At 44.5% G+C, this 13,748-nt stretch overlaps 1 protein-coding gene across 1 annotated transcript; it reads left to right on the top strand.

Annotated features, from left to right (window-relative positions):
* The first annotated feature begins 334 nt into the window (after window positions 1-334).
* On the top strand, window positions 335-6,515 carry LOC109770471 (ABC transporter F family member 3). Its single transcript, XM_045230202.2, has 18 exons — window positions 335-687; window positions 1,122-1,337; window positions 1,533-1,722; window positions 2,002-2,210; window positions 2,336-2,494; window positions 2,667-2,795; window positions 2,870-2,971; window positions 3,077-3,223; window positions 3,875-3,937; window positions 4,104-4,150; window positions 4,231-4,290; window positions 4,551-4,633; window positions 4,743-4,837; window positions 5,191-5,277; window positions 5,553-5,640; window positions 5,811-5,896; window positions 6,016-6,078; window positions 6,170-6,515. Exons 1-18 carry the CDS (start codon window positions 469-471, stop codon window positions 6,287-6,289), a joined length of 2,163 nt encoding a protein of 720 aa, XP_045086137.1. The 5' UTR covers window positions 335-468; the 3' UTR covers window positions 6,290-6,515.
* Window positions 6,516-13,748: the final 7,233 nt, after the last annotated feature.

The raw sequence follows: 13,748 nt of genomic DNA, 5'->3' as shown, positions 1-13,748 counted from the left end.
GAATTCATCCGGTTCAACTCCTCAAGGATTTTTTTTTTGACGGGAACTCCTCAAGGAATGTCAATGCGAAAGAAAGAAAGAACGGATAACGGGATTTGGTACTTATTCGCATGAATAATCTTCCGACGAGCTTTAAAAACATACACACGAGATTCATTAAAAAACTGTATTTTTATTTTTTCAGATCACTGTATTTTTTTAGTGGGCCACGCCAAGTGCTGCCAAAGGAAAAAACACTTCATACGTTCAAGCCCTTGTGTGTTTTTGCGTCTGATACTGGACCTTGCGACGGGCCTTCATAGGCGAAATCCCCACGATCCACGAACCCGAAGGCCCATCCATTTGACGAGCCGCATTCGGCAGGCTAAACCCAGCCGCCAGCCCGCGAGCTCGCACCACCGTCTCCGACCGACCCGAGCCGAGCGACGAGTAGGGTTTGCCTCGCCGCCGCCGCTCGACGCACACGCGATGGCGGCGCTGGTGGAGACGAGCATGGGGGTGGTGCGGGAGGTGCTGGGCGACTCGGTGGTGGACGAGGTGGACGAGCCCATCGTCTCCTACATCGCCAACGTCCTCGCCGACCAGGACTTCGACTTCGGGCCCCCCGACGGCCACGGCATCTTCGACGCCCTCGGCGACCTCCTCATCGACGCCCGCTGCGTCTACGACCGAGAGCACTGCCTCGAGGTACCCAACCCCAATCTCCCCCCCCCCCCCCCCCCCCCCCCCCCCCAATCCACCCGGTCGCCATTTCGCTTCCCCAATCTGGGCTGATTGGATAGAGCTTCGATTTCATGGCCCCAGGTTTCGGTTCCAGGTTAGATTCGATGTATGCAAGCTTAATTAGCGCTCACAGTCACAGTAGCATCATTCGGTAGCTATCCATTGAGGACTGCTGTGTTCTGATGTGTTCAATATATGGATTTTAGCCTTAATTAGCGCTCAATCAGCCCCAGATGTGTTCTGTAATGGCGGCTTTTAGCTGTTAGTAGTCACTGACCTTTACGACCCCGTGCACGCACACAGACGGATTCTGGTGTCGAGAAGTAGTTGAATAGTTTGATTTTGATCCAGCATGACACTGATGCCTTTTTTGCTTCCTTCTTGGTATTATGATATAGGTCTGCACTAAGCTCTGTGAGAAGTTGGGGAGCCATGGCATTGTCAAACCTAAGGCAGCCGTGCGGAGCCTCGCCACGCCTCTGCGCATGAACGCGGGGATGGAGGAGCAGGTCGCTCCCAAGAAGCCAGAGAATATCTTCGACGCGCCCTTGCTGTCCTCGCGCGACAAGGCCAAGCTCGAACGGAACAAGAGAAAAGAGGACAGGCAAAGAGAGGTGAGCTGCTCGCTCCTAGATTGCCAGATGACAAATCTTTGTGTCATTGATTTGTTTGATACGAATTTCAGCAGAAATATAGTGCTTAGTATGTTTCCCCACTTTGACAGACAGAACCCGTATATGCAATTTGAAAATGCCTTCCCTCCTCATTGAACCTGATTTATATGGTACGCCGTGTTGCTTGTTGTGCAGGCCCAGTACCAAATGCATGTTGCCGAAATGGAGGCGCTCAGGGCTGGAATGCCTCCAGTTTATGTAAATCACAGTAATGTTGGTGGCACAACCATTAGGGATATCCATATGGAGAACTTCAGTGTTACTGTTGGAGGTCGTGATCTTATTCAAGATGTCACCTTAACGCTCGCTTTTGGAAGGCACTATGGTGAGTTACTACTTAGCTTACTATGTATGTCTGAAGTTCCCACCTACTGAGGAGGCTCAGGACATGTTGCCCGCTCATGATGATCTCATTGCTTATTTTATTAATGTGAAACTATGTGCTGTGTAGAAACTCTCTAGAAATAGCTTTGGAACAAGGGAGCACATATATTAAAGTATCACTTCTTGGGCATACAAGCACATCTACCCCTTGAAATATTGCCGAATCAGTTCCTATTCCTTTTTTCCTTAAGTGATTTAGTTTATTTACATACCATTTCAGGTCTTGTTGGAAGAAATGGTACTGGAAAGACTTCTCTTCTCAGAGCTATGGCTCAACATGCAATTGATGGAATTCCTAAGAACTGCCAGATATTGCACGTTGAACAAGAGGTCACGGGTGATGACACAACAGCTTTGCAGTGTGTGCTGAATGCTGATGTTGAACGGGTCCAACTTATGCAAGAAGAGGCCCAGCTGGGTCAATTACTGGTTAACTACTGCATTATCAACTTTCTACATTCCCTTATTCGCTAATGTGTTCCTCTCTTTTGAGTCAATCACCCTTTTTTGAGTTTTGTTTATCGATTTGCTTATAGTCTGCTACTTCTATGTAGAAAGATCTAGAGTACGAGGCAGAGTCCAAACAGAGCCTAGACAAGAGCAAGGGTGATGTTGACAAAGATTCTATCAGCAAGAGGCTTGAGGAGATATACAAGAGACTTGAATTCATTGATGCAGATGCAGCAGAAGCTCGTGCGGCATCAATTCTGGCGGTATGTTTCTTTTGTTGACATCCATTGCTTTGTGATTTGTTCTTGTTGTCCCATTTGTGCAGCATGTCATTGCTGTCATTTCTCTCCTAGTAGCTAGTACTTACGTTGCTTTAAAGAGTTATAGTTCTTCATACTAACATTGAACTATTCTGATTGGCTGAAATCTTTACAGGGTCTCAGTTTCACTCCAGAAATGCAATGCAAAAATACAAAATCATTTTCGGGAGGATGGCGGATGAGAATAGCACTAGCACGTGCTCTATTCATTGAGCCAGATTTACTGCTACTTGATGAGCCAACAGTGAGTTTAGAATATAGTGTTGCTTCTCTTCTCTTGCTGCCACATGCTAATGCTAACAAACCACCACTTTGCAGAATCATCTTGATCTGCATGCTGTGTTATGGTTAGAAACATATCTCCTGAAGTGGCCAAAGACATTCATTGTTGTGTCCCATGCTAGAGAGTTTCTGAATACGGTATGAACTCACAGTATAATTATGCAATAGCTAATATCGACATAATTTGCTTAACTCATATTTTTCATCTTAATAACTGAATAACTGAGGGAAAACATTTCTTAGGTTGTCACCGACGTTCTTCACCTACATGGTAAGAAGCTACATGCTTACAAAGGTGACTATGACACATTTGAGAGGACAAGGGAGGAGCACCTCAAGAATCAGATGAAAGCCTTCGAAACAAATGAGAAGGCCAGAGGACACATGCAGGTTGGTTTCTGCTTTTAGTGGGTATGGTTAGCCCTCAAAGTACGTTAATAAACCCTTTTCAAGAAAATTGTGCTGATAGTGTCAAAAAAAGGAAAGAGAGAGAGAGAGAGAGAGAGAGAGAGAGAGAGTTGAAAGGTGGTTTGCACCTCAATGTGATCAACCACATACTCCCTCCGTCCCATAATATAAGAACGTTTTTGACACTACACTAGAGTCAAAAACGTTCTTATATTATGGGACGGAGGGAGTATGTTTTAAGGTCTGATATAGTTTCCTTTTCAAGATCATGCTGTAATTTCCCACTAGCCCTCTGACTTTCTAGTGCACCGTATCTCTCTTCAAGATGTTACTCTGTTTAGCATAGAAGCTTATCTATGCTGGTCTTATGCTATTAAATTCTACAGTACAGAATATGTTCATTAGTTTGAAATGGTAATAGCAATAGCAATTGTAGGCAAGCAGAGCTTGTGTGACTGTCTGACCTAGGTCTTGCTTGCATTGTTTACGCTTGAACACGATACCAAATTTACATTCAAAGAACTATATCTGATCTTAGCTCAGAGGTGAAAGTAAAATTGAACTAGGTACAGTGCAGCTAGATCTTTTTGGAAAGATCAGGGATGAGGTTTGTTGATCTATTTTCTTTTGTAGGCATTCATTGACAAGTTCAGATACAATGCAAAGAGAGCATCACTTGTTCAATCAAGAATCAAGGTACATTTTCTTGCTCCTGTTTCCGTGACCTCATCGTACAATGCATAACTTTGGTTGTCGTTTCAATTTACAGATGATTTACAGCACCCAACTAATAATTATTTACATGCTTGTTCAGTGAGTAAATTGATGTTTGTCCTCATCTTATTTATTTGCATTATCTCAGGCATTGGAGCGAATGGAACATGTTGACGCTGTTGTTAGTGACCCGGAGTATGGTGGCTCCCTAAATCTGTTTTATTTGGTCTTTTGTCTACCATTGACTTAGCAATTGCCTGGTTAATCATTTGCAGCTACAAATTCGAATTTCCAACTCCAGATGACCGTCCTGGACCACCAATCATTAGCTTCAGGTTTCAGTTCCCATCCCTCGTCATTTACCATTTATGGAAGCTTATTCTGCTCTTCCCATGCGAACCTCATGGTTCATGGCTTCTTATTTTTTACTCCCTTTTATTTTGATCAACCACTCTACCATTTCTGTCAAGACATAGCAGTTAGTTGTATACACATTCTCTTTTGAGATAGCTATATGCCTATATCATATAGCGATGAATTTGTTTTACTTGATTTTATCTGTTGAAATGAATGCTTATACGTTCGATTTGTGCAGTGACGCGTCATTTGGTTATCCTGGAGGGCCTATTTTGTTTAAAAACTTGAATTTTGGTATCGACCTCGACAGCCGCATAGCAAGTACGAATTATTTGTTCCAGTCATATTTTATTTACTGTAAAGAATAATATTTAGCTTTTGCTTCAGTGGTGTGCCCATTTTTTCCTCACATTTGATTTATTGTTTCCAGTGGTTGGTTCAAACGGTATCGGGAAGTCCACTATACTGAAATTAATATCTGGAGACCTGCAGCCAACTTCGGGAACAGTGTTTCGCTCCCCCAAGGTGCTTTATCCTTCTAGAGCTACACTCTAGATATTTTACTGGTTCTGCACAATTGTACTGCTTTCTCCTTGAGTGTGTAATAACTGTGACTAGCTGCCAGTGTTGGCTGTCGGCATCTCCTACTTCTCTTGCCAAGGTGTTATGATGTTTGTATCCATGCCATTGTGAAATTATACAGAATTTTTTTGAAACATGCACATGTGAACTCTACTTGGATAATGAAACCACTTACAAGTGATACAATCATTTTGATATCATTGTTGATTGTTGGTTTATTTGTTGATTGTATAATGAACTCTCTTTTTCTTCACCGTCCTATCTGTGGCTTGTTGATTTATTTGTTCCTTTTACAGGTCCGCATGGCTGTATTCAGTCAGCATCATGTTGATGGACTTGATTTGACGGTGAACCCCCTTTTGTACATGATGAGATGCTTCCCGGTAAGCTCAAGCATCATGATTTTTTGCGGCGATGAAATGCTAGATTTAGTAGAGCATGATATTCACTTGGTGGGTTAGCGGGTAGTATGCTCTGTTTGGTATTTAACTTGAATATACAGTTCAGCCCTGATATAAAGAAAGTGTATTATGCTCTGTTTGGTTATACTTTAAATGCACATTTCAGCTGTAATGTAGAAAAAGAAATATTACCCTCCTTTTGGTATTTGACTTGATACAAATTTCTGCTCTAATATAGAAAAAAAATGTCTCTGCAGGGTGTACCTGAACAGAAACTGAGGTCACATTTGGGTTCCTTCGGTGTTACAGGAAATCTTGCCCTCCAATCTATGTACACTTTATCAGGTATATAATAACACAGCAGTCTCCTAGATGGATTTAACCGATAGCTTGTTGGCAGCTGCGACGAGTTGAAGCTTTCCACAGCTTTGAGAGATTATGTTACATTCGTTCAATGGTTGACTTGTATAGTTTTAGTGATGTCCTGATCCTAATCAAATCATTTGCAATGGCAGGTGGTCAGAAGAGTAGGGTTGCGTTTGCGAAGATCACCTTCAAGAAGCCGCACATCATCCTTCTTGATGAGCCTTCTAACCATCTTGTAATTGGCCACCTCATCTTCCATCCTCTCCCCCTCCCTCCTTGATCATTAGTATAAGCAGAGATGAGAAACCATGGTAACCGGCAGTTCCTTATATTGTGAAATTTTATGTGTTGCAGGATCTTGACGCTGTGGAGGCGCTCATCCAGGGGCTGCTCATATTCCAGGGAGGAGTGCTGATGGTAAGGACACACACATTGACTCCATGTTGCATGTTGTTCCTTTCCGTGTCAAGGTATAGCATCATCCTAACCAAATGGTACTCTTTTAAAGGTGAGTCACGACGAGCATCTGATCACGGGGAGTGTGGACGAGCTCTGGGCGGTGACGGACGGCAAGGTCGCCCCGTTCCCGGGCACGTTCAAGGAGTACAAGAAGATGCTCACGACATAAACCTGGAAAAATGACGGGACATACAGACTATATGTATGATATGTACGCCCTGGCATGGGAAGCTTATGTAATCTTATGCTTGTCACCTACCTGAGGTTTGAAAGTTTGAGCAGAACTATGCTACTACATACAGTACAATTTTGTTCCAACCTGCCTGACAATCTGTATCGAGCTTGTGATTTTCTTGGACAAGCTTTGGAGGTGGTGAAAATATGGAATTTGGGTACATACTCTACTTGCTGTAGAACTGTAGAACACATGCCTCCAACAGATCATGGGAAACACAACCTGCATCAGATCGTCGTGACTCAACCCGCTGAAATGCAGGTTGCCCAGAAACACAACCTGTTTGGTATTTAACTTGAACATATCCTGGTGGGGTTGCAAGGACGGCAAACACAACCTGCACGGGTTTCACGGGAAACGATGACACACAACCAAAGTTTATGGGCGGTCTAGGGTTTAAGGATTTTGAGCTTTTTAATCTCTCCTTGTCAGACCGACAGACGGAGAATTTTACAAACCCCGGACAATCTCAGTGCACAGATCGTTAAAGCAGTATATTTCCCATCGCGCACCATGCTAGAGGCACAACTTGATTCCCACCCTTACCAAATATGGAGGGAGATTATTGAAGGACATGATGTTCTCTGTCAAGGTCTGATCAGGAGGACATGGAATGGGAGTAGCACCAATATTTGGAACCGGAATTGGCTTCCTAGGGACGAGCTTATGAGACCTCTTTTATCTCTAATCCCTAATCCACCGCAGATGGCGTGGGCGATCTCATTGACTCTACTCCGGCGAGCTGGGATAGCAATTTGTTGCAGCAGGTTTTCCTCTGATCAGATGCTAGCGTCATCATCTACATTCCACTATGTACCAGTGTGCAAGAGGATTTCTGGGCTTGGAACTTCGAATAGAACAACCGTTTTTCGGTTCGTTCTGCTTACCGCATGTTGGTGGCTTCCAAGAGGCGCAGAGAGGCATGGTTGGATGAACGTGCGGGATCATCTAATTCTGACACCGAGGAATCTGATTAGCGGAAGCTCTGGAAAGTGGAGGTCCCAGCGAAGCTGCACATGTTTTTGTGGCATCTAGCTCAAGTTTCGCTTCCGTATGAGGATGTAAATGATACTAGATGTTGTTCACCGTGTGGTGTCCAAGACTCTTGGAGACATTCCCTTGTCCTAACCCATGAACAAGGGTGCATGTCGGTGTGGTTGTGCAGTCTAGTAGGGCACATGCCTTTTATTTTGTTTCAATCAAGGTTTTATTATTATTATTATGTGAGTCATGAGGGTTGTCATGGAGTCAAGTTTTTTGTGACCGAGACTGGTGAAAAAAGAAAGTTGAGAAAGAAAGTATATGTTTGTAATGATCTTTCTTGGATGTAAATCTATGCAATGCATTATTGATATGTTGTCTATATATAATGGTGTGACCCTTTTGTCAAGGTGAAATTAAGGTGTGGTTTATGTAAAAGGTCAAACGGTTTCTTGGTTTCTCACCTTCTCCATAGATAAACCAGGATTGTTATTCTTACACAAAACTTCTACAAAGAGAATTAAATAAGACAGTGAGATCAGCCTTTGTTTTATATAGGGACGGTTCGGCCACAACGTGATGAGGTGGCAGTAAGCTCAACATCAAGCTAGTGCTTAAAAATGCAAAAGTTTAGGTATCGAATTGAGTAAAACAATCAAATTGACAATCAATCAGATAACATGCAACTCCCATAAAAAAGGGAAAACGCCCTAATTTCGGAGCCCCCTCGTTCAAATCAACTCATGAATTTGGGATTGGACACACAATTTTAACTGGTTGCCTGTGCTTTGTGGTGGGATCTATCGACGGGTGTGTCCCTTTGGTAAGCCTTTGTGGCGGGATCTATCGACGGGTGTGTCCCTTTGGTAAGCCTTTGTGGCGGGATCTATCGACGGGTGTGTCCCTTTGGTAAGTGCCTAGGTGCACGTCAGCATGTGGACCTTGTTTGACAAGAAGAGAGTGAAGTCTAAAATAAACCCTGAGATTGTAGAGGTTGGCGCAAACAAACCCTCACCTTTAAATCCCTGAAGTTTGTACCCCGTATTTACAGATCCCGGTCAATCCAGACCCTGTATGAGTAAAATCCTGTTTGATGTAATAGGAAAGGCTTGATCCCAGCCGGGATTGATTTCTACTGTCACTTACTACATGGGCCCATCTGTCATATGCTTTCCCCAATCTCTTCTTCAGTGCCAAGTGTGACGAGGCGCGGCTGGCGTAGGTGTTCGATCTGCTCCCGGACACGGATCTACTCTCCTGGGCAGACGACCCCTGCTACGGCAACCTCCGCGAAATGCTGCGGCTGGTGTTTCTCCCCACCATAAGCAGCCGCTGCCCTCGCTGATCGCCGCCGCATACTGCTACTGTTTGTGCTCTCGCCGTCGCAGCGCGCATAGAAATAGGCAAAGAACAGCTTCCTACACGCACATGCTACAAGCTAAACTCATACATGATGACTCTCGTCCTTCTTGTGCTCTGTGCTAATGCATAACAACACAATAGTGAGCAAAATAATCAGAAGGCCCTCCATTTCCAACCGCGCCCGTAGCTCATGCACTAGCTTGGCCTCAAACAAGAAGAACGTCGCTATATATTGGCTGCCAGACTCTGGGTCTATTGTCGTCGTACGTTGGCTGCCATCTTGTGCTACTCTCCTCTGCTCAAGCTCGGCGCGGTGCTGCGAATGGCCTCTGCTGGGTTGCAAGTGCGGGGCCAATGCAGCAGAGACCGGGAAGGACACGACCACGACGTCGGCGAGCACCACGACGTCGCCAGCAGTGCGCGCGTAGGTACGCGATCCTCATGTGCGTGTGCAAGTACGCGTACACATACGCCAGTGAGAGAAGCGAGATCCTGGCCAGGTTTGTGCTTTTCCCGGTGTGCCAAATGTATTTAGGGTTCGGATAGATCGGGATCAGAAAGGTCAGGGTACAGACTTCAGGGCTTTGGAGATGAGGGTTTATTTGTGTCCGGCTCTACCATCTCAGGGTTTATTTCAAACTTCACTCACAAGAAGAAAGCGTTGCCTATGACATATTTAGCACCGGCATAACACACGTATACAACACATGTAACTTTACGTACATGTACTCATTAGAAGCTGCCTCCTTAGAAAGGACCCACCTAAACACCTCATAAAGGAAAAAATTACTCCATTGTTTCGCCATACGCCAAATGTAAATAGTTTTCACAACTTAAAAGAAAACTAGCATGTAAAAATAATACCTGTGCAACCAGAGGAACAAAACCGGCGCAGCGAAGCACGTTGTCCTTCCAGTATGGATATATTTCCCAAAAGAATTATAAAAATCTGAAGTAGAGTAGAAGAAATCACATATGTCTGGCATTACACGTAGCGCACGTCGCATGCAGCCGATGATGCGTCCCCGACCTGCCTTGCCACGCACGACACAATCTTCACGCCGTCGTCGTCGACATGCCCCGTCGCCGGTATCCGCAGCGTCACGTCGAACACCAGCACGCCGCGCCTCGTGTCAGCGGCGAGCCCGTCCACCACGAACCCCGGCTGCGTGCGCTCCACCTTGCTCGCCCGCGCTACGACCGTCGCCCAGCTCGCCTTCCACGGCATCCACGGCTGGGCGCAGACCTCCCGGCCAAGGGCGCCGTGCGCGAGCGGGACGCCGTGGTAGGCCACCGTCACGGCGGTGCCGCGCTCCAGGCACATGCGGCCCCACAGCGGGCTCTGCGACTGCACGCCGAGGGACAGGGCGAACTGCAGGTTGGGCGGCCACCGCCCTCTGCTGAGACGGTCGTCGAGGCCCGAGACGGCGGCGTAGTAGCGCGGCGGGGTCGGGTGCTTGCACTGAGCTACGAGCCAGACGATGGAGGCGATGAGGACCGCGAGGGCCAAGAAGGCCAAGCAGATGTGGTGACAGCGCGCCATTGATGAAGATGATTGCTTGTCCCGCAGGCTGGTCGAGCTTCACTTGTGGATTAATGGTACGGCTTTGCTCCAAGTATAGATCGTAGGGGGGCGCGTCGACTCGATCGATTGCTTGCGGATTGCGTCTAAAAAACACTTGCCATAAACCTCCTCTCTCGCCGAAATGTTCAGAAGGAAACTAGTAATAAATTTCTGTGCCTTCCTTTTATGTTTCAGCTTTCAAGGCTAATATATTGCCAAGTTTCCATAGAAAATGCAGTGCTTTTATCCTCTTACATGTCGGTTGCGACCTGGGGAAGTAAATTTTAATATGTCTTCCATTTTTTTTTCGAGTGAGATGGCAAACTATTGTAGTATGTGAAAGTCACGCACCTGGTGCGGGTGGATTTCAGATTCTAGCAGACCCACATCGCTGCGTTTGTGTGTGTCCAAGTTACAGTATCAAACACTGAACTATGATCCTTTCATAAATTTTACCCATGGCTCTATGTTGCTTCGATCTGAAACTGAGGGGTGACATTATGTGGGATCATAGTATCAAGTTTGGTTTTTGGGACCCACATGCAACATATACGACCCCAGATTGAAATGATCCAAAAGTAAAAGTTGTTTAGCTTAACGAGTCGAAGTCTGTTAATGTTGAAACTGTTTTCATTCAATGTCATCTTTGATTCCAAATGACAATTGGTCTTTGCGCCAGATTACTTAAATAAGCAACGGGGCGTTGTAAGAGGTAGAGTGGCCTTGCTGCCACGATCCACTGAGATCCAACACCATGATATATCAGTTTGACACTTTTGCCACCGTAAGAGGTATTGATAGCCCTGCCTCTCATGAGCGAAAAAAGCATTCTACCATTTGAGTTTCACGCAACAATTATGCAACACACTAATTCGTTGCAAGTAATATTAATTTATTGCAATTAAGACTTAATCTACGGTTCAACTTCTAGCAAAAAAAATAATACGATTCAACTATCTGCAATAACATTTCCTCGGGATATGTTAACTATGCATGAGGTTTCATGGCAGAGACATCTGGATCCGGCAAGGACAAGATCATGTGCTTGAGGAACTATTGAACAAGATGGGATTGAAGAATGAAGATCTTGATGATGTAGTCGTTGAGGAAGAGGAAGCGCCGCCAATTGAAGCTACCTGGTAGTTGGCAGTTGCAAAGGTTCATAACAATGTGGAATAGGACCAGCTTTGGTTCTCTAAACAATGCAATTTGCACTGGATCTTGCGTTGATCTATGGATTCATGCTTTTGATCGATGAGATTCACGATGTCCTTCAGTTTCATGCTTCTGATGAAGGCATAGGCAAAGTCTAAGTTTCGTGCCACATCAGTGTTACATCGCTGGAGCATCCAATTAGTTTGGTATAAATATTGAACAGAGAACATATGTGTCATTGATGTTTTAAATGGACTCATGCTTTAATTTGTTTTTATAGCCAGAGTAAACATTTAGGGGGTACAAACTATAAATTACTCAAACTATGTTAAAATAATTAAACCAAGGGCCATACTACGCGTTGGTCGGTCTACAAGTCGTATGATCCGACACAATCTCCCAGTCAAGCGTCATCGTCACTTTTGCAAGAGAAGTCGTGTTGCGAGAACCCTTTTGCAACACAGGTCTCATTGCAAAAAAAAAGTTGTGCTAAAGAATATTTTTTTGCAATAGAGGTCTTGTTGACGAATCTTTTTGCTAGAGAGCTGTTGTTGCAATTTTTTTGCAACGCATATCTTGTTGCCGAAAGTCACCATGTTGCATTGCTTGTAGTCATGGCATCGATAGCTCGCTCTAGTTGGGTAAGGGAGGAGAGGTGTTTTGTATGCGATGATGGTGGTGGTGGAGGCAATGCAGCATAGCGCCAGAACGGCATAGCTGGGCGGCGGCTGCCCGGGTGGAGCTCCGGCTGCGCGCTTGACCAACCATGGCCACTGGTCGCGAGCGGACACAGGGACACACAGAGAGGAAACTTCGTCGGTGTGCTTTCTGATGGTCTCGTCAGGCTGCTGCCCGCGGTGTCAAGCAGCGGTGGCGGTGGTTGGACCATCGCATGGAGGCGTCAGCTCAACAGGGAGCTCGGGACGCGACTGCTCATGAGGGGATCTAGATCAAGATCCCGCAACATATCACTTCTAAAAAAATATCACTTGTTGCGGTGGGGTAGATTACAACAACAGTTCAATTGCAAAATATAGTCTAGGTAAATACATCGCTCCCAATTGATCTGATTAAAATCCGACCTGACGGCCATAGAGCCGGCAGACGCGTGCGTCGTTGTCAGCCGGGTGATTTGAATCATTTCCCTTAAACTAATTCAAGTAATATCAAGGAAACATAGAAATCCTCTTTCAATATAGAATTTTTTATTGACTAGAAACAGGAAACACCGCAACTAGGATTTTTTATTTGATCCATTTTTTAGTTTTAGTTCTCATATTATTCATCCAAATAATCTAATATCATATTGCAACCGATGACCGTTGCAACGTGCGGGGTATCATTTAGTTTACATTATGTTGGTGAACATGTTTATATATTGCAGAGATGGGGGGTATCGATAGCCCTGCCTCTCATGAGCGAAAAAAGCATTCTACCATTTGCGTTTCACCCAACAATTATGCAACACACTAATTCATTGCAAGTAATACTAATTTATTGCAATTAAGACTTAATCTACGGTTCAACTTCTAGCAAAAATAATAATACGATTCAACTATCTTGAATAACATTTCCTCAGGATATGTTAACTATGCATGAGATTTCATGGCAGAGACATCTGGATCCGGCAAGGACAAGATCATGTGCTTGAGGAACTATTGAACAAGATGGGATTGAAGAATGAAGATCTTGATGATGTAGTCGTTGAGGAAGAGGAAGCGCCGCCAATTGAAGCTACCTGGTAGTTGGCAGTTGCAAAGGTTCATAACAATGGGGAATATGACCAGCTTTGGTTCTCTAAATAATGCAATTTGCACCAGATCTTGTGTTGATCTATGGATTCATGCTTTCGATCGATGAGATTCACGATGTCCTTCAGTTTCATGCTTCTGATGAAGGCATAGGCAAAGTCTAAGTTTCGTGCATCAGTGTTACATTGCTGGAGCATCCAATTAGTTTGGTATAAATATTGAACAGAGAACATATGTGTCATTGATGTTTTAAATGGACACATGCTTTAATTTGTTTTTATAAACAGAGTAAACATTTAGGGGGTACAAACTATAAATTACTCAAACTATGTTAAAATAATTAAACCAAGGGCCATACTACGCGTTGGTCGGTCTAGAAGTCGCATGATCTGACGCAATCTCCCAGTGAAGCGTCATCGTCACTTTTGCAAGAGAAGTCGTGTTGCGAGAACCCTTTTGCAACACAGGTCTCCTTGAAAAAAAATGTTGTGCTAAAGAATATTTTTTTGCAATAGAGGTCTTGTTGACGAATCTTTTTGCAAGATAGCTCTTGTTGCAATTTTTTTTGCAACGCATATCT

This window comes from Aegilops tauschii, chromosome 6 (assembly GCF_002575655.3).
Source record: "Aegilops tauschii subsp. strangulata cultivar AL8/78 chromosome 6, Aet v6.0, whole genome shotgun sequence".
Classification (NCBI taxonomy): domain Eukaryota; kingdom Viridiplantae; phylum Streptophyta; class Magnoliopsida; order Poales; family Poaceae; genus Aegilops; species Aegilops tauschii.
This window is presented reverse-complemented; position numbering and strand designations above follow the sequence as displayed.